Raw genomic sequence first — 20,431 nt, 5'->3', positions numbered from 1 at the left:
CAGAGACAATAATGCAGTGAGGGTCTAGGTTTACTCTTTGGGGATAGGGAGGGGTGACGAGGAGGTGTGGGTGGGACAGGAGCGCCCCTCAGTAGTCAGCTGTGTAATCTGTGCCATGTAGCCCCCGGCACAGCAGTGTAAACTCCTTCACCATCTCCTTCACCCGCCTCTTGTTCACTCGCTCACTAAAGGAGAGAAGGGAGCGCAGGTTAGCACCATCCACCACTACCTCTTTCTCCTCCAGACCTGAGCCCATGCCCCACCAGCACTGCTCACCGAAGGATCTGCTGGCTGAAGGTGTCCTTCTGTTCAGGGCTGAGGCGGGCGGAAGGAAAACCAGGTGGCTGCAGTGCCTCCTTGATCCACATGCTCAGAAGGCTGAAGCAGTGTTTGTTCAGAGCAAACAGGATGTCAGCAAAGCAGTCCATGAGGCTGCGGGAGGCCTGGCCCCCGATGGCCTGAGGAAGACGGGTTCTCAGCACACCAGAGCCTTGGCCCTTCTGCAGCAAGGGTGCTGAGCCACTACCCCTCCGCCTCAGCTACACTGCACATGGCAAGTGACAGCTGCTTTTTGAGAGCCAGCTGATCCTCACAGCAACCCTGACAACTTCCAGCCATTTAAATGAGGAAGAAACAGAATCAAAGAGCTTAGAAACCAAAGGCTCAAGACTCCTAGAAGGTGCAGCTGCTTCAGCAGTGAGGGTCACTGCACCCCCATCAAGCCCCCACCTGCTCCATCTCACCTCTAGTACTGCTATGAGCAGCATACGGCCGTCCTCCTGTACTACCTTCCCCACGGGTTCTACTTCCCCACATCGAGGCAGTAGCTCTGTCTGCAGAGGATGGAGAGGCCTGTCAGTCCCAGCTCCTTCCCCCCTCACCCCAGAGACAAAGCCTGCACACCACACCCCTACCCTCTGGAGTCCTGGGCAGAGTAGGACTGGGTGTAGGGGTGGTGGGTGTTCAGGGGTCAGCATGGGACTCACAAAGAAGCCACAGGAGGCCTTGACAGTAGGTGCCTCAGGGAACTTGAGGGCCAGCACAGCTGTAGGAGAGGCAGAGGCAGATCAGATGGGGCCTAAGGATCTTCCCGAGGAGGCCCCAGGCCCACCTGTCCACCTGGCCCCACTTACCACACTGGAACACAGTTTTGACATCCAACCGTTCACACAGGAACAAATCTGGCTTCCGCTTCAGAGCCTGTAGGAGGTGGAGCTGGTAAGCCCAGCTCCAGCCAGTTCCAAGGACTATCCCCCACCCACTCATCTACCACCTCAGGCCCCAACTTCACACACCACAGGTAGAGGCTGCCAAAACCAGCTACCAGCCATGTCTGGGGGACCCGACCACCCCAGCGCTCAGTAGGCCAGGAGAGAAGTAGCTCAGGGATACTATGTACATGTATGTGTACATGAATGCATAGGTGTATATGAGAGGTTGGGAGGGGTCATAATGCAGAAAGCTCGGTTCCCAAGTCACTCCCTGAGCCAATACCTTCCCCTCTCCCCTCCCTCAGGGCCAGACCTCCTGCAGGCTGAGGTCGCCAGCAGTGACTTCGCTTCGATTCACAGAGGCAGTTGAGGCCCCCTGTATTTATTATTAACAGAGCAGCAGGAAGAAGAGATGGCAGCTGGACGTGGAACACAGTCCAACAGCCCCTTTCCACGTCCCGCGTGCATTCCTCAGACACCCTCCAGTTCAGGAAGAGGAAAAGTAGGGTAGGAGCCTTGGAGCCATGGCCCCACCTTTCACCCAGGGTACCCTGTGTCCAGGCCCTTGGCAGTCATACCCAGCCCAGGAGCCACACTGCCATTTGGGGGGAACAGATGGAGTACGGGGGGCAGACAGCCCACCCCAAGTGGTACCAGGACACGACTGGCACATCTTCAGGTCACAGGAGATGCTCTGCACAGCTCTAGCAGTCATAAAACACTGCTGTTTCTCAGCAGCCCCCCCAGCGCATACCAAATAGACCCCTAACCCTCCAGCCCCTCACATACCTTCCACTCCACCATGTTAACTCACGTGCAAACACCCCCAACATGCAACCTCACTTGAAACGCCCTATTTACCCTCAAACACACTTCTATCACATCTTTTACACTCACTCTCCCACATTTGCAACACACTCTCACTTCATAGTCACACCCCCAGAATTCCCCACATCCCGAAACCATGTCCATGCCCACACCCTCAATCTACCCAGGCCTCCAGCACATGTACTCGCCCATTCACAAGTACACACTCAAAGACCCTCACCCCTAAGATACACCCTCGCACATACCTCTACACACATCCACCCAGGCCGAGAGCTCACTCCCTCCCCCCGCTCCTCTCACCCTGTCCCCTAACTAAAGTGTAAGTTCCAAGAGAGTAAGAACTGTGCGTGCTTTGCTCGCTATTATACCCTCAGCACCTCGCAGAGTACCAAGCATGTATTACATACTCAGTAAATATTTGTGGAATGATTAAGCAAATAAATGTACTAGTCACTTTACCCCACAGGACCGCCAAAGCACAGGAACCCCCTAACACAGAGCACTCCCATCATACTAATCCCACATTCCCACAGCCCAACACATGTATCTTCCAAAAAATACACACCCTAATAAAGACATACCAATTCCACAATATGTACTCCTGTCCTCCACAACACATTCCCACAGCCCGCCATGCACACGCCTCCAACACACAGCAACATAAAGCACGGATCAACGCACATGTGCACACTTCTGCTACACACGCACCCAACACCCAATACACATACTACTTAACAGCAGTTACGTGAGTTCTGTTCCCTTCCCAAACCAAACTCAAAACATACAAAGTAAGGTCCAACACACTTGAACACACACCAAACACAACCCCACTTCCCAGCAGCAACACAGCCTGTCCAACAGCCCAACTATGGGCTCCCCCGCAGCGCATTCATCTCAGCCCTCCCTGCAGAGCTCCTCCCAGCCTACCTCTCCAGAGCAGGCTGGGGCACTGAGGCAGGGAGTTCCCGGCAGGAGCACGGGAAGCCCAGGCCCTTCAGCTCCAGTCTTACCCCTGCACTTCTCGGACACTCCAGCCACACAGGAGCTGCTGGGAACAGTCCCCACCCCGCCCCCCGCCCCCACCCCCACCAGGCCAGCCCAGCTCCCTCCCTTCAGGATTAGCCTCTCCCTGGTCTTTGGAGAAGACTGAGCTAGTTGAGGCAAAGGGGCTCTAAAGGAGGATGTTGGGTTGTCAACTTCCACGGAAACAGATGAAGAAACTCTATTCAACTGAACAGAAAAAAAATTTGTCAACAGAAAGCTAAAAATAGGCTTAAATTGAATTTCAACATAAGAGAAAGAGAAAGAGAGAGAACAGAACGTGAATGAATAAAACTAAAACACACCTGTGCCAGGAGTTGCATAAATGAATCAACAATATCAGGATGATCCCTGGGCCCTAAAATATAATAAAGATGGAACTTAAGAAAAAATTATACAAACAGCAACTCAACCTCATATAGTTATGTGGGACTGAGAGCCTGCAGGGAGACAGCATGGGGGCACATGAGCAGCAGGAAGCAAGATAAAGAAACAAAACATACAAAAACCATGAACGGGGAGAAGCCCAACAGAAAGAGACGGCAAAGTGAAGGACGGGCCTGCCCCAGCTCCCTCCCAAGGGGCCTTCCACCTACTCCCCACTCCTCCTCAGGTCAATCCCCCAAGGGATCCTTTGGGGTTTGAACACTGCTGGATTCCACATAGCTGAAGAAACAGCCCCCACACTCTTGTTGCAGCCTCCAGCAGACTAGGGTGGCCCTACACTGCTTCCTAGCAGTTTACCTCCCCGTCACTATCCATCGAGGAGTTGGGCAGGGCTGGTGGGAGTTTGGTTCTTGTACCCCCTTTGGAGGCCTGGCTGAAAGCCCTGAAATGGCCACGGTGTCAGGGCCTGAGAAGGTGCCCCTTCACTTTGATGGCCTTAGGGCTCTTGGTCTGGCCAAAGAAAGGAACCTATTGGGTCCACTTAAATCAGAGGACTCCTTCTTGGATAGGACAGTGGCCAATATGCTATGAGGCTGGCCAGGCAAGCCATTGGCAGGGCCTAGGGAAGGAAACTGCACCCTGAGGCCAAAACGGAAAGCCCACCCAGCAAAGCCCCTCCACATGGACACGGACCCAGCAGAGAACCAAGCTCAGGGCTGAGGACCAGCTCCCATCAGGACACACGACGAAGGAGGGAAACCAGTCAATGTGTCACCCCATGGTGCAGGGGGAGGGCAGAGCCTGAGGAAGGAATGGCAACACTGGGACAGCATACAGGTAAGGGGGCCGTCCTGTCCAGCAAGACAACCAACAAGCCCAACAAACAGGACGTTGGACATGACTCTGCCTCCAGTTCTGATGACGCCTGTGGCAAGGACGAGGCATGCGCCAGGAGCTCCTGCCCGGGCCACTCCACTCTCGGGCGAAGGCACTGCAGGAGTATCTGCTGAGACACCACTAAGGAGCTGTGTGATCTTGCGCAAGCCACAAACACTGTTTCCCACTGTAAAACAGATAATCGTCTCTTCCCCGCTTCCTTCTCCAGGCCATGCGGAGCCACTGATAAAGCCCGTCCCTTTCACATCTGAGCCACAAGTTACTCAGGTCTGGGAAGGTGAGGCCCAATGTGCCCCGTGCCTGGGTCCCACTGTAGACAGCAGGTTCGACATTCAACAGCCACCCTGCTAGCAGTGGGAAGAAAGGTTCCAAGGGCAGGGAGCCCTCACCCTCCTTTCTGCAACAGCGTCTGGTGCCTGCTCTAGGCTGGCCTTGCTTTGGGCACTGGGGATGCATAAGAAGAGATCCAGCCCTGCCCTTGATGGGCTTAGTCTTGGGAGAGGGACAGACATGAAAGCTGAATTTAGTGTAATCAGTGCTGTATCAGCAGTGCATACATGATGCAGATTGGGCACAAAGGTAGAAGCACCCGATTCTGCCTCTGGGAAGCTTCTGAGGAATGATGCATGGGTAAGTCATGAAGGAGTGAGCACTCACCCAGCAAAGGGCACAGGGCACTCCAGTCAGAGGAGCAAGACACAGGGATCAAATGGGACACGGGAAGAGAAACGTCAGTGTGGCTGGATGGCTGGAGTCATGGGGACGCTGGCAGGAGAGGACACCAAAAGGTATGCAGGAGCTACATCATGTGGGGGGGAGTGGGGCAATAACCCGAGGACAATAGGGGAGGAATGAAAGGGTTTTAAGCCAGGGACGGAAAATGTTCAGTTTTGTGTTTTATAAAGAACATTACAGATTCAGGGTGCAGAATGGATCGGAGAGAAGGGCAGATGCAGGAAAACCAGTCAGAAAATTGTTGAGGTAATGCAGACACCGTATACTGAGACTGTGGCCATGGAGGGGGGAAAAAGTGGGCAGACTGAGGGACAATCAGGAGCCAGGACCACCAGGACTTGTCCCCACCTGGATCTGAGGAGTGGGAGAAGTGGAGCTGAACATGACCACGCCTGGGTTCTGGCTCAGGTTTCTCCCCACTTTGGTCCTACCCAGAGCCCATGAGAGCAGAGGTCAGAGTCTTGGGACTGGACACTGAGGACGTAAGCACAGAGCACTCCAGCTCCAGCTGAGACCCCTGGTGAGCCTCAAACCTACAACCACGAATCCAGGCAAGACTCAGAAGGCTGGCTGAGCAGTGCTGTTTCATTTCCGAGTTAGAAGCCCTGGGTTAGACAGCAAGGGAAGTCTGGAGGCCCTGGCTCCCAACTTTCTCAGGCAAAGGGCCACAGTGAATGGGGAGCTGGGACCACAGCCAAAGGCTTTTGGCATGGAAAGGAATAAACCTCGATGCAGGGAAAGGAATCAGCACTCCTGAGTACTTTGTGTGCAAAAACCACAAGTCATGGGTCCAAAAGATGCTACTTTAATGTCTGTAACAATCCTATCAAGTATAAGAAATCTCCATTTCACAGATATGGAAACGAAGGCTCCTCAAAGGTAAGTGACTTGCCCAAGGTCACACAACTAGTTGGTGGTGATGAGCTTAGAATCTAGGTGGACCTGACTTCAAAACCCATGCGCTTTCCACTTTTCATTATACCCCAAAGAAAAGGAGCCAGCCTGATACCCCAAGTCCCTCAGAGCTTCTGGCTCCACCTTCCCCGACATCCAGACTGGCCCTGAGCCCAGCAGGCCAGTAGCAGACATCATTCACTCTCTTATCCACTTCCACCTAAGGTGTCAACTATTTGTAAGGTGACAATTATGCTGTGCTTTATCTCATCAGTCTCCCATCAAGTCCCATGTGCAACTCAGGGGACAGAGAACAGAGTGGGCAGCTTTGGCGCCCCAGTCAGAGAAGCAGAGGCAGTGGCAGTGGCAGCAGCAGCAGAGACCCTGGTCAGGACCTACCTTGCTGGAAGAGAGTGAGTGTGACGGAGGTGACGAGCAGGAAGAGGGCCTCGATTGGGGGAAAGTGGGCAGGCTCATGAGCAAAGATGTGGACCAGCTACAACAAAGCAGGGATGCTGGTCAGCTGAGGCCCCGTCTCATCACGACAGGCCAGCATCCCTGGGATGCAGGTGAGGACCCTGCCAGAGCCGCCACCCACCCCCTCCACCCACCTACCCCTCCCTGAGTCCCATCTCTGACTAGGATGAAATCTAGAATGCTGCTGTCCCAGTCAGGAGGCCCACCTGCCGCGTGAGGTCAAGCGCAGAGGCCTGGGGGATGGTGCTGTACATCCGACCCAGCATCTCACACAGCTGCGGCACCATGGGGGCAAAGTCGTCCAGCAGCGTCTTAACAGACTTCTCGAAGATAGCGCAAACCGCCTGGGAAAGAAAGCAACAAAACACAATATTGTGTTATAATCCTCAAATTAGCTAAGAGACTAGATCTTAATTATTCTAACCACTAAAAAGAAATGATAATTAAGTGACGTGATAGAGGTATTATCACCATAATGGCAACCATATTATAACATATAAATGTAGCAAATAAACATGCTATACACCTTAAATTTACAAAACTTTATATGTAAAATGTATTTCAGTTGAAAAAAAGAAAGCAAAGGGGCCTGGTCAGCAAGTCACGAACAGCTTGAACACAACTGAGGCCTCACAGAGAAGGCCTAAGAAGGGGCCCTGGCCTGGTTCTGTGAATCAAGGGAAGTAAACAAGTCTGGCCCTTACCCTGCAAGGCAGGAGGCAGAAAGGCCCTTCTCAGAAGGGCACAGGATGGAACTCTGTAACTCAACTCTTGCTACTTACATCTCCACCATTTCCTCTCAGGGAGCAGCCCTGAACTGAAAAGAGACCAAAGGCAGGTCTCTGCTGTTAAAGTGGGTCCCTGACTGTCACTCAGCCCCAACATCACAGTCCTTTGGTCGAGAGCTTCTTGCGATACTGGGAAGTTCTGAATGTCTTCCCAAAAGATTCCTTGTATGGACAGGACAGAATGCATCTCCTTTGCCTCCTCCACGCCATCACAAGCTTAACTGGAGTGGCCACACCTTCCTCCTGTCCACCTCTGAGCAGAGTCACCATGGGGCAAAGAGCAAGGGTTGGGGCTCACCTCCACCACCTGGGCATCATTCAGCCATTTGCTCAGCACCTTCTGGATAAGCTGGAAGACCTGCTGCAGCACCACCACCACCTGGAGACACAGGATGAAGATGCCCCCACCACCACTGTCACCCACCGAGAAGGACCTGGTAGTAGGAAGTAGACCAGAAGTTCAAACCTATCACCCCAGACTGCGTATCGAGGATCCTCTCAGAAGCCTCAAACTGCAAAGCAGGGATATTATGAGTGCTTCATAATATTATTAAAATTTCGTAACTTTTTAAAAATCACTCCCTATCAATTTCTGCTCAGTAAAACTCTTAGTGCCAAAAGCCTATGGGCTAGCCCCCGGAAGTGGAGGTGCTGTCTCACCCAGGCAGGCTTAAGGTAGACAGCCCCAAGCGATGTGCAAATCTGGGCAGCTTATGAAGGAGCAGAGAGCAGACTGAGGTCCTGGGGGTGAGGGAAGGCAGGACGACGCCTACCATAGAAGTAGAAGGGGCTCTGTGGGGGAGGTATGGTCTGGAGCCAAAAGGAGAACTGGGGTGTGGAGTTGAGCAGAGGAGCCAGGATACTGTGGCTTCCTTTTGTCCAGGAGAAACACTGGAGCAGGTACTGGTAACAATGACCAAAGCAGTCCCTCACATTTGTACAAAACGTCACAGTGTGCAAAATACTTTCACTCAAGACCACATCTACAGTTCCATGAGGTGAGCAAGCCAATAGTCTGATGTTCACAGTTTTGAACGGGAAGCTGAGGCCCGCCCCAGACCAAGCAGCTTGTAAGTGGCCCCCTGCCCCTGTGCCCGAGCTTAGCACAGCAGTGTCACCTGCTGTTCACAGGTATTTGCTCTAGACTGGGGGCAACTTGAGGGTAAGAACTAGTACATGGGGAAAATGTAAGCATCACTTAGGGGTTGGAGGATAATGTCAGTGTCCCCCATGGGCGGAAGAACCACAGTGACATCACCCCAGTTGGTCCAGGACAAAGACAACACCACCCACAGGGTGAGACAATGCTGTCACTCCCTCCCCAGTGAGGGGCGACGGTCAGCTCATTCACAGGGTGAGGACCAGATGCATAATGTCCCAGGGAACAATGACAATATTGCCCACAGAGTTGGGGGTGACAATGACACTCCCACAGGGTTGCGGGGTGGGGGGGCAATGACAACATCACCCACGGGATTGGGTCCCTGTGGCACTGGCAGCTTCCGGAGCTCAGAGCCTTCGTGATCATCCTCATGGTGACTGACATCCAGCGTGGTGAAGAGGTTGGACAGCAGCCCCAAGATGTGAACAATGGCCAGCTTGTTGGAGGGATTAGGCTGTGGGGTGGAACGAACCAAGTTCTGGATCGCCCGGCCCCTTGGGCCCAGCCCTGACTGCCAGCTCCAACCCCAACCCTCAGCAGCCACAGCTCACGCAAAGGGACACCCCTGTCCTGCTCCTCCCTGGAGACAGACAGACAGACAGTCAGACACATATACCCCTACCACCAGCCCTAGAGTCCCACCCTGCTCTCTCCTGGGGAGACACATACCCCCACCCACCCACCCTGGCTCACTCACGATCTCCTCGGCCAGCTTCTCCAGCTGCTGGATGTAGGGCGAGATGAGCGAGTGCAGGTTCTTAAGGATCTCCTCCACCTGCAGGGCTGACAGCAGGAAGCCCAGTGCCTGCATCAGCCACATGCACTGGCTCGTCTGTGGGACACAACACGGAGTCAGTCCTGGACATATCTGGTTGTGGTGCGAAGGATGAACCGACTGGGTAAGCTTCCAGGAACAGAGAACAGGGGACAAGGCAGAAGACAGAATTTCTGTGGGTTCCTCCAATATCCCTAAGGCGCCCCCTAGAAACCTGTGCGCTCACCTTGTGGATCTGTTTCATCAGCACATCCTGGGGATACAAAGGTGGAGTAGGGATCAGAGCAGTGCCGACTGCGCCTGCGGCCCAGCTCCACCCGGGCCCCTGCGCACCTGGGAGACGGCCACAATGTTGGCGGCGTAGGGCGGCAGGTCGTACTTGCACTCTCGGCAGATCTTCTTGAGGGTAGACACAGAAGAGACGGAGAGCTCCGGGTTACCGAGGGCGTGCAGTACAAGGGGCAGGACGCTGTTGATCATGACGGGGTGGTCAGCCAGCCATTCAGACAGAGCTCCTGGCGGAAGAGGAGAGAGGGAGGACCTCTGAGGCAGGCCATGTCCCTGCAAGGCAGGCAGAGCTCCTGTCCTGGACAGGGTCACGTTGCAGCCCCAGGATAGATCACTGCTCATTCAGAGGGTGGAAGAGGCAAATATGCTTGCACACGATCAAACATGCTCATTACAGCTGAGAAGCAGGAAAGAGTTGCTCATTAGAGGCCCAACGCTGCTATTCCATTGGCACTGACGTAGCTTCACCGAATTGCAGCTCAATACACTATAGGAAGGACCCCTAGACGTGCAGAAGGACCCCTAGACGTGCAGAAGGACCCCTAGGCAGCCAGCTGGCTGCCACGCTGACTGCATGTGTGGGCACGTGTGTCTCTCCCACTTGGGATAGGACCCGGCAGGCTGGCGGTGGCTGGGTGCCTGTGGCCCTGGGCATGTGCCTGTGGGTGTGTGCCAGGTCTCACCAATCGTGAACATGACAGTGTCCGCCAGCTGCACGTTGCTGATGCTGATCCGAGGGATGAGGCCAATGAGCCCAGGCACCACGTCAGAATAGTTGACATCGATGGTCTCTGCGATGGACTGGAAGCCATAGAGCAGGGCCTCTGTGTGCTAGGGAGAGAGGGTGCCACTGGCTTGGCTGAGGAGGGTGTGACAGATCTGGGAGGGCTGAGGGAATCGGGCTTGGAAGGTACCTGCCAGGAGTAGGGCTCCTCTGAGCTGGTGAGCAAACGGCCCAGCTTGTCATAGAGGTTGCTGAGCAGCTCGGCCCCCAGCATCTCATAGACATACATGAGCGTGTCTGAGATGTCCACCCTGAGAAGCAGATGAAGGCCTTATACACTGCCAGGATCCAGGATCCTGCCCCCAAGCCCAGGAACCCACGCTGGTAACCCATAATCCTGTTAACAGATCCTAGAGAATAGAGGAAAGAGCCCCAGGATTCAGGAAGCCTGGCCTTGGGCCCCTCCTCTTATTGCCTTCATTATTTCAGGGCTCCATTTAGAGCTAAGATTGGCCTGCTAGTATCACCTGTAAATTCGGAACTGCTCCTTCTCGTCTGAGGACCAGAATCCATATTCCTCATCAGAAGGGAACTGGGCCTTGTGCAGAAGCACATCCACCAGCTGGAAGTAGACCGGCCGGTACACCTGCTGGTACACGGCCTGCTTCTCTGCCTCGAAGGACAGAATGTCATCCTGCGAGAGCCAGGGAAGAGTGTGAGCCACGTCACCGGCAGCCACAGAAGCCCATGACCCACCGTCTTCCATCACGACCCCTCCTACTGCAGCTCACACAGACACACCTGCAGCGTGTACCAGAAGGTGAGGGTCAGGGAGCTGGTGGTTTCGTTGACAGGATAGTGGCCAGGGATGCCCGTGCAGAACATGATCATGTTCACAAGGGCCAGGAAGCTCTGCCAGTGTTCCACTTGGTCCAGCAGGGCCCTGGAGGGGGAGACACAGTCAGGTCGCACCACCGCCCCCAACAGGGCTCCATAACGCCACCTCCTAGAGGGCCCTGCTACCCCCACCCCAGCTGCCCCACTCCTCACCGGGAGTGGTTCTCGCCCAGGGCCACAGCAATGCGACAGATGCCATGGGAGGTCTCCATGTCCCCACTCTGCACTGCCTGTCGCAGTTGATCCTGCAGTCCCAGCACCAGCGGGATGAGTTTCAGGAGTGTGTTCACATACCTGGAGGCAAGAGAAGAGGACACCCGTCAGAGCTGCCTGCCCATCGCTCCCCATCTGTGAAAGAAAAGCACATTCTCCCTGTCTTCCGTCAAAGACCCCCTCCCCACATCAAATCCAAAGCAAAACAGAGGTCAGGGCCTACAGGGCAGCTCTGATGCTGCCATGTTAGGAAGAACCTTAGGTCAGAGACCTCCAAGAGAACTCTGGAAAGGAAGTGCGAGGTCAGTGTTATGGGTTGAATTGTGTCTTCCAATTGGACTTAGAGTTGATGCTGGAAGGGGCTAAGACTTTTGGGGAGGTAGGGATGAAGTGAATGTATTTTGAATATGGGAAGGACATAAATTTGGGGGAGGCAGATGGCAGACTGATATGGGTTGAATTGTGTCCCCAGTGGGTTGGATCATGGGCTTCTGTGGCTGCCGGTGAGGTACCTAACACGTCCCTGGCTCTTGCAGGATGACATGCTGTCCTTCGAGGCAAAAAAGATATGTTGAAGTCTTAACCTCTAGTACCTCAGAATGTGACCTTATTTGGAAATAGAGTCATTGCAGATAAGGTCACAGAGTGGGGAGACCCCTAAAACAATATGACTGATGTCTTTATAAGAAGATATCCATGTAAAGACAGAATCCTCCAGGGAGAAAGACATGTGACAACAAAGGTGGAGATTGGAGTTATACAGCTACATGCCAAGGAACACCAAAGATTGCCAGCAAACCACCAGAAGCTAGGAGGAGGCAAGGAAGGATTCTTCAACAGGTTTCAGGGGAGCTGACACCTTGACTTCAGACCTCTAGCCCCCATAACTGTGAGACAATTAATTTCTGTTGTTTAAAGATACCTAGTGTTTGGTCCTTATCATAGCAGCTCTAGGAAACTAACAGAGATAGTGTTCAAGGAGCTTGAACAAGTACGGGAGACAGAAGAGTTAACACAGACTCAGGAGCCCTGGTAAAGACTTTAGAAGGCAGCAACAGCTCCTAAGAGCATCAATCCCACCCTCCACTCTACCTCCTACCACCGAATCCTAACTCCTAGGTACTCTGGTGGCAGTAGGAAGGGAAAGTAGGTAATGAACTTAGAGAGAGCTAACAGGCAAAATGGACAGGACCTGATGATTGACTGGACGTGAGGATGGGAAAGTCAGGGACAACTCTCAGGTTACTGGCCAAACAACTAGGTAGATAGTGGGGTTACTTATTGAGACCTGGGGGGTGGGTGGAGGCGGACAGTAACAAATTTAATGGGAGGCTGGAAGGTGATAAGTTCAGTGTTAGGCATGTTGAATCAGAGATACCTGGTGAGATATGCAGGTAGAAGTGTCCAGAGAGTTGGATACAAAAATCTGAAGCCCAACAGAGAGACATAGATTTTGGAGTCAACAGTGAACAGCTGGTAATTGAAGTTATAGGAGTAGATGAGAATTGCGCAGGAAGAAAGTGTAGAGTGAGAGAAAAGAAGAGGGTCCAGGTCAGAGCCCTGAAGCACAATGACCCCTAAAGGAAGCGTAGTACACACAGGAGACGGAGAGAAGGCGAGCTCCATCCCACTGTCCCCTCCCTAGTAGCCTGCTCTGTGGAGATCAGACTAAGCAGAGGAAGTCATACTCTCAGGGGGGATCAGATGCTTGGGACCCCTCTGCTGTCAATCATAGTGTCCCCACAGCAATCTATGGAGAGGTGGGTGGAGTACTGAGGGTCCAAAAGGAGTTCTATCCAGACTTGCCCCAACCAGGTTGCTAGGTAGGTAGCCTCCTAACCTTCAGGGTAAGACGAGAAGGACAGGCCAGAGGCAAACAACCCAAGATGTTGGCCTTCTCCACATTCCCATCCTGGTGAGATAAGGCATCCATACCAGGCTATCCCCAGCCCAGAGACAGCCCCAGAGGGCGCTGCCTGGAGACAGCTGAGAGAGTTTCAGTCTCATGCCCTGACACAGGCTGTACCACCAAACAATGGGCATCTTCAGGCCAGACTCTGGCACAGAGAGCAGGGGCAGGGCCAAGGCCGTGACCCTCAAGCTCCCCAGGGGTTGAGACGGGGGCAAGAGGTAGTGCCCTATCCCCACTGTATTCCAAAGCTCCCTCACACCTGCCAAAGTTCATGTACACAGTAGGTTCTCAGTGAAGGTTCTTAATTTGTCTTATCTGAAACTCATAAGATAAATCAAGGACAATATAGTTCAGAAGGGCTCAGAGTATCACCCAAGGTCATCCAAGGTCCAACCTGAATTTCCTCAAAGGATCTATACAGATCCCTGCCCATCTCAAGTCCTAACTGATGGGAGCCCCCAAGGGCCTGTCTAATTCACCTTCTCTCTTCCCTCAGTCCCCAGTGAAAAGCTTTTCCAGGATAAAAACATATTATAGGAAAAAAAAAACACCATTTCGGAGGAGAGAGGGCCAAGCAAGCAGAACAGCCATGGAGGAGTGGGAAAAGGGTGAGTTGAGTACAAGCTTCGCCAAGGGGAGGGCCGATGTCAGGACGCATGGGTAACACAGGAGTCAAAACCACTGAAGATGACTTTCTCAAGCCAAAGCGAGGAAACTAAACTACACAGACCAAGGCCCAGGCTGGGTGCAGCCCACCCATGGGGGAACTCTAGCACAGATTTCCTACCACCTGGGCACCTGAGACTTGTGAGGAGATAGGAGAACAGGCCGCCTGAGGCACACCAAGAAGTTTCTAGGTTGAGGGAGAGAGATAAGAGGATGTCTTTAGGGTGACAGCTGAGACTGGGTTCAAGAGGGTTGATTCCCATTGGCCAACTTGAGCTGCTGGGACTCCTTGGCTGCCACTCACACTGAGCTCAGCCCAGACCTGCAATTAGAGCTCTAGGAGCAGAGCTGAGAAAATGGGGAGAGTTGCTAAGCAACAAAGGGAGCTGCAGCCAATGGGCGCTCAGGAGGCTGTGGGTTCCCTCACTGGCTTCTTGCTCGCTCATTCGTTCAGAGGAGAAGAGGCATCAATTACCTACCAAAGCCCTGGAGACTGGCTGGGCGGGTAAACCTGGGTGTATCCAAGGACACCCCACATCACCCATGCACTAGCCCTGGACAATTCCCCTTAGCCATTAACTGTCTGAGCCCAGCCAGCACTTGAGATGTGGGTTGCCAAGAAAAGCCTTGACCTGGGACTTGGTACCTACCTTAAGTTGGAAAACCTGGGAAACCAGGGGAAAGGCATACTAACTGCCAATGTACTAATGATATGAAATAACAGCAACTGCCATTTATGGAGTGCACAGGAGCCATGCTAAACCTCTCGCAGACATCCTCTGCAAAATAGTCTTTATAGAATACCAGGGGCAGGCCCTATGTGCATTATCCTATTTAAACCACTAAAACTCTCTGAGGGTGATATGATCACACCCAATTTACTGATGAGGAAACTGAGGCTTAAAAGTGGCTTACCCAAGGTCTCAGATCTAGTAAGTGGACCATCTGGAATTCAAACTCTGATGTGATCAATGCCAAGGCTAGAGATCATTAACCACTCCCCAGTGCTGTCTCTTTCAATGTTTTTCCCCCTCCGACTCTCGAGGTGTTCTCAAAGCCAGGTCTCTGAAATGTGTCAGGCCTCCAGTCTTGCCCTGGCCAATCCAAATTATACCAAAAAGTCATCATTTTCTCTGCCTAAAATCCTTTAATATCTTTACATCATCCTCAAGATGAAGACCAAAATCTCAAGCATGGCCAACAAGGTCCTACTTGATCTGGGCCCTGATCTCCTACAACTGGCCCTTAAATCCTGCTGTCTAATCACACCCACTCGCAGGCTCTCACACCCTTCCCTTGCTCAGGCTCCTTCGTCCTTCTGAAATGTCCTCCCCATATCCATCACCCCATCTGACTAACTCACACAGCCTTCACAGCATAGCTCAGTTGTCACCTCCTCTGGGAAGCCTTTCACAATCCACAGATTGGGTTAAATGCCTCCTCTGGGCTCTTAGAGCCCTGCTCTCTCCATTAGAATATTCACCATGTTGACTGTCCTTGTCCACTCATGCATCTACGAGGTTAGGAGCTCCTGGCTTGCAGAAGTCAACCCATTCACCTTTATGCTCTTCGTACTCAGCACAGGGCCCAACACACAAACAGGTGTGGGCAAACACCTCACTACACTCACCTTCTTTCGGGTCCTTGAACGCACCATGGTGCCGGCCACCAAAGGCCTTTGCACCTGCTGTAGCTCTTGGAGCCTGCAACACTCCCTCCTCCCCCAACCTTTCCCACGCCCGCTCACACCCTCACCACTCAGGCAACTCCTACTTTTCATCCGTTCAAAAAACACTGAATGCTACCAAGTGCTGCCAGGCACAAAGTGACAAAATAAAATGATAGAGTGCCTGCCGTCACCGAGCTGAGAGACTAATGGGGAGACGTACATTAATTTATAATGAAACCACCTTATGGGCTAAGAAGGAAAAACACTGGAAACTCTGAGATAAAATAACAGAGAAGACCAAACTTAGTTTTAAAAATCATGGAGGATGTGAAATTTAAACTGAGGCAAAGTACATGTACAAGTACATGTAACGGTTCAGAGCCTGAAGGGAGCATGGAACATTCAAGGAACTGAAAAGACGGTGAGAATGAAGACAGCAAGGAACATGGCATGAGATGAGGCTGGATGTGCCACATTGTGTAGCATCTCTGCGAATCACATTAAGGATTCTGAACCTTATCCTAAGAGCAGTGAGAAGCCACTGTAGGGTCCTGAGCAGAAAGGAAAGATTAGACACTCATTTTCAAAAGATCACTCTGGTTGCTGGGTAGACAATGTAGGGTACAAGAGTAAAAACCAGGGTGAGAGAGCTCTGGGGAAAGTAATCTGGGGAGAAATGATGGCAGCTTGGACTAGAGCGGTGGCAATGGAAATGGAAAAAAAAAAAAAGATCTGCAATATGGTCAGGAGCAGAATTGCCAGAACTTGGCGACTGACTGGCTGAGAGAAAGAGAAGAGTCAAATATTTTAACTGAATAATTCATTGGATGGTTAGTTTAATGTCTGTCTCCCTCTTTGATTCATAAGGACAGGACCATGTCTTTTTTGGTTCCTTGCTGTATCTCCAGCATAGGACCAGGTACACAGTAGGCACTCAGTGTTTACTACACAGATGGATGAGTGGACATGTGTCTGGCCATGCAGACCGTCCCTCTCTGGGAAGGTAGGGACCAGCTCACCTCTGGGCATCCGGCTGTGAGATGGCGTTGACAATGGCCTCCACGCTGCTGTCGAAGAGCTCGGAGTCCTGCAGAGCCGTGAAGGCGGCCTGAATGAGCGCCTCGCAATCCTGCAGTGGCACCTCCAGCTGAACCCAGCTGGAAAAGCACTTGAGCACCTTCTGACGTACACAGCTGGGTGAGCTGGGCTGCTGGAGCAGCTGCTCCAGCAACGGGAAGACAGCCCCACACTCCACAGCCAGGCTGGTCCGCACCAGGCCTTTGCGATACTGGGGCAGGCGGCTGGTCTGAAATTCCTCAGGCAGCACTGTCAGCAGCTCCAGCAGAGCCAGACAGCGGCCCTGGCCATCCACTGGCGAGTCCTCAGCCTGGAAGAGCCGTACCATGTCTGCCACAGCACATGGCCAAGCGTCAGGCATCATGCTGAGAGCCAGGGAGGCCAGTGCCACACACAGCCGCGTCAGCACAATCTTGGAACCACTGGCGAAGCGGGTGATCTGAGTGAAGAGCTGTGCCTTCAGACTTTCATACTGGTCGGTGGGGATGTCACTCCAGTAGCGAGAGATCTTGATGTGCAGGGCACTGGCCCCAAAGTACTGGATCTCAGGCACCTTGTCGGGCTGCAGTAGCTGCCAGCTGAAGTGCCAGGCCTGTGGGGAGACCTGGGCCTGCATCAGCCACTTCTGAGCCAGGTTCTTGTTCTCAATGTTGGGGTCGTAGTAGAGCTGGTGCAGCGCCTGCGGGACAGCACAGGACTGAGCAGGTCCTGGCGACTCTGGACCCTGCCCGAGCCCAGAAATGGGGGCATGACTTGGTCCTGCAAGACTGCTCTCTCTTTCTGACTGGGGGGCTGAGCAGGAAGGGAGAGCTGAGGGCTCTGCAGTTTCATGAGCCTAGGGTCCTGCCAATATCTTAAGAACCTGAACTTGGCCCATGCTCTACCATATTCTCTTCTCCTTATAGCAAAACGTTATGGGTTCAAAGAGTGAATCTCCGCAAGAAAGCAAATAATAATAATAATAATTATTATTATTATTTTAAAACAGAGGCGGCTGAGCTCGCCAAAGGGGAGGGGGCACTTGAGGTAAAGGACAAGGCCCAGGTGGAAGGAATGGTTCCATAGGAATGAAGCTAAGCCCGAGAAAAGCATGGAAGAGCCTGAGGGGGACCCCCCCCCCGACCCTCCCAGACACAGCTGCTCCCATCAACTCCAAAAGCTCCATTCAGCTCCCCCAGGATCATCACTAGGTCACTCCAGATGCTGGCACCAAAGCCAGTGTGAATTCTGAGCAGGACTAAGACTTTGCCAGGCAGCCCTACGACAGAGACATACTGGAGAGAAGGATGAGAACACCCCTCAGAGAGCACACGTAAGGGTCAAAAAAGTTGGTCCAGAGAAGTCTCGATCTACAGCCCTGGCAAATGAGAGCCTGGAGCTCTCAACTAGCCGAATCCCCAGGGTCCCAATTCCACTGCGACCTCACACAGTAAGAAAACAGAGGTTTAACTCCCCGGTAGCACATGGAACAGTGCACCACCATGCCAACACTGCCCAGCCCCAGGCGGTGGAAGAGTGAGGCCAGGACTCTGAGTCCCTAAGCAGTCTCCATCCAAGTAGGCTTAGGCCACATCTGTCCCCTGACGGCCAGTTATGGTCATTGTCCCTGTTTGGCCCCTCAGGGATGCAGAGGCAGGCAGCGAACAGAAGCAGAAGGGATGCATCCTCACCATTTGGTATGGCAAACAGGGCTCAAGAATAACAAATGATGGGAATACCTTGCAGCAAGGTAGCCCCATCTCCCCATTCACGGGTGGGGGTGGGGGTGGGGGGGATGCATTTCTACACCTCTGCAGGTAAAACCCAGAAGAGAACAACAAGAAAAGCAGTTTTCAAAAACGATGGCAGTGGAGGAGTCTGGGGGTTCCATGGCAGGAAGCCATGTGGACAGGTGAGTAGGAAAGAACCCCGAGACTGCCAGCAGGACCAGGTCCCTTGGGCCCAGCACAAAACAAAGGGGGCCAGCCCTACTCCTGCCTGCCCAGGGCTGGGCTGGCCTCCATCCAATAAAGGAAGGACCTTTCTCCAAGAAAGAGTGAAAACATAATCCAGATTGTTTTAGTCCCAGACTATTTTCTGAGACCCTTGGCTCAACAAAACATGTCCAGGGTGGTTCAGCATCAGTATGGTTCCTGGGGACTGAGCTGCAGGTCTCCTGGGTTCCTGGGTTCTTACTGCACTGCTCATGCAGTTCTCACGGAGCTGGAGAAAAGCCAGTCTGGCTGGAGGTCTAAGCCATCAGCACTCTGGAGAGACCATCCCAAGACCCTAGAGTATCTATCCACGGAAGACCAATGTCTAAGGAAAGCCATAAATAGCCCATTAGAAATTGTAACACTGCTTTCCTGCCTGCCCAGAGAGACAGCAAATGCCAGGTGTCCTGGGGGCACCATCCCAGCGGGCACTCAGCCCAGGCCTGGGCCTTGGCATCAGTGTCAGTCCCCAGAACTTCTGCTCTGTCACTAGAGTGCCCACCCCAGGGCCCTCGTACCTTCTCCACGTTCTCCACAGTGAAGTCCAAGGCTGGTGCTTCTCCAGCCCCAGCAGCCCCCCGCTGCTCCTCCCGCCGCTCCATCTTTGCTTCTTCCCCAGCAGGGAGGTGGACCCTGACCTGTTTCCTGCCCCAGCCCCTTGGCTGCTGGCCGCCTGCTAGACCCCGGCTTGGGTGCCCAGGGAGTGGTGGGGTGACAGGGGACCCAGGGCGGGCATGGCTGCCGAGGTCTCCCCACCTCGGTTGGGAGTGAGGGACTTGCCAGAAAGCAAAAGGGGTACTCTTAGGAGGAGACCCAATGGGAGGGACTCTGAGGAGGAAGCCGTCAGTGAGTTCTCAGGAGGGTCTCCTAGTGGTAGGTCACGGCTCTGTTCCCAGTATCTGTGAGGAGGGAGTCATAAGGGAGGGAGGCCTATGGGGGAAACCGAGCTCCTGGCCCGTGAGGGGTCACAGGGTCGATGGCCTGTACCCACAACACCCTCGTCTGAGGGAGCTCCTGGGTCCTATGAGGAGGTCACGGGGGTGGGAGGTCACGGGGGAGAGAGCCCTTCGCGGGTTACGGAGGCGTTCCAACGAAGCGCAGGGGTGCAGCTGCGACAGTCTGGGGCGAAGAGTCCGTAATGTTGAGGGGCTGTGGCAGGTCCCCTCCGCTCGGCCTGGCCCGCGCTCTTCTCACCGCCCGGCTCTGGCCCCGCTACAGCCTCTGCCTCCGCCCCAGTGACTGACAGGGAGCCGGCCCGGCGGGGATGGGGAGGGGACCTCAGCAAGGCACGGGCTGCCCCGAGCGCCTGTCCCCGGCAAAGCCGACTCAGGCGCCGTCCCTCTCCTACGCCTACCCTGTCTGGGTCCGGCACAGCCCGGCACTGCCCAGCGGAACTGCGCGGAAACTCATTCCGGGTCTTCGGTCCTGTCCTCGCGCCAGCCGGCGCGACCCCGAGCAGGCGATGGAGCTGCGTGCCGCTCGAGGCCTTTGCCGAGCCAAGGTCCCGCCGCTGCGCACCCTGGGAAATGTAGTCCGTATTGCGCCTAGCTGGGTGGGGGGCGGCGCCTTGCGACTGAGACCGGAGCACGTGGGCTGGTGACCCGCGGAGCCCCGCAAGTCCCAGGCTGACTGAGGCATTCCCAGTCAAACCGTCGGGAGGAGCTGCAGAGCAGCTCCCTAAGAGTGTGTGACTCTCAAGGGACGGGTGGAGGGAGGTGGGAGCCCAGACTGGAAGATAAGGTGTGTGTGTGTGTGGGGGGGGGGGAGGTATCACTCTAGTGCTCCGCTTCGGGTACATCCTGGGGGCCGTCTGGGAA

At 53.8% G+C, this 20,431-nt stretch overlaps 1 protein-coding gene across 5 annotated transcripts; it reads right to left on the bottom strand.

Annotated features, from left to right (window-relative positions):
• Nucleotides 1-12: 12 nt before the first annotated feature.
• Nucleotides 13-20,107, bottom strand: IPO13 (importin 13). Of its 5 annotated transcripts, none has more exons than XM_074334592.2 (20): nucleotides 19,133-20,107; nucleotides 16,584-17,320; nucleotides 11,258-11,398; nucleotides 11,009-11,150; nucleotides 10,735-10,901; nucleotides 10,398-10,518; nucleotides 10,167-10,314; nucleotides 9,529-9,710; nucleotides 9,422-9,448; nucleotides 9,118-9,252; nucleotides 8,731-8,874; nucleotides 7,557-7,637; nucleotides 6,677-6,814; nucleotides 6,393-6,489; nucleotides 3,386-3,438; nucleotides 1,134-1,200; nucleotides 987-1,045; nucleotides 744-833; nucleotides 277-458; nucleotides 13-185 (listed from the first exon to the last, which is right to left on the bottom strand). In XM_074334592.2, the coding sequence occupies exons 1-20, from the start codon at nucleotides 19,214-19,216 to the stop codon at nucleotides 89-91; spliced, it is 2,892 nt and encodes a 963-aa protein (XP_074190693.1). In that variant the 5' UTR covers nucleotides 19,217-20,107; the 3' UTR covers nucleotides 13-88. The 5 variants fall into 5 exon arrangements, 3 of the variants coding, with proteins under 3 accessions (XP_074190693.1, XP_074190692.2, XP_088647213.1); XM_074334591.2 differs by having other exon boundaries at nucleotides 9,118-9,324; nucleotides 19,133-20,069; XR_012497201.2 differs by lacking the exon at nucleotides 3,386-3,438 and having other exon boundaries at nucleotides 19,133-20,068.
• Between the last annotated feature and the right edge of the window lie 324 nt (nucleotides 20,108-20,431).

This window comes from Rhinolophus sinicus, chromosome 14, assembly GCF_057876585.1.
Source record: "Rhinolophus sinicus isolate RSI-liver-muscle chromosome 14, RSI-T2T, whole genome shotgun sequence".
Taxonomy (NCBI): Eukaryota; Metazoa; Chordata; class Mammalia; order Chiroptera; family Rhinolophidae; genus Rhinolophus; species Rhinolophus sinicus.
Note: the sequence above shows the minus strand (reverse complement) of the source record. Positions and strands in the feature narration are given on the sequence as shown.

Bases quoted from the DNA above. Each gene is read 5' to 3' on its own strand.
- IPO13 (XM_074334591.2), bottom strand. From the start codon at position 19,216: ATGGAGCGGCGGGAGGAGCAGCGGGGGGCTGCTGGGGCTGGAGAAGCA. The intron at 834-986 runs GTGAGTCCCATG...CATCCTCTGCAG, and splicing joins AGGCCTCCTGTGGCTTCTTT to ACAGAGCTACTGCCTCGATG. The intron at 186-276 runs GTGAGCAGTGCT...TCTCTCCTTTAG, and splicing joins TTCAGCCAGCAGATCCTTCG to TGAGCGAGTGAACAAGAGGC.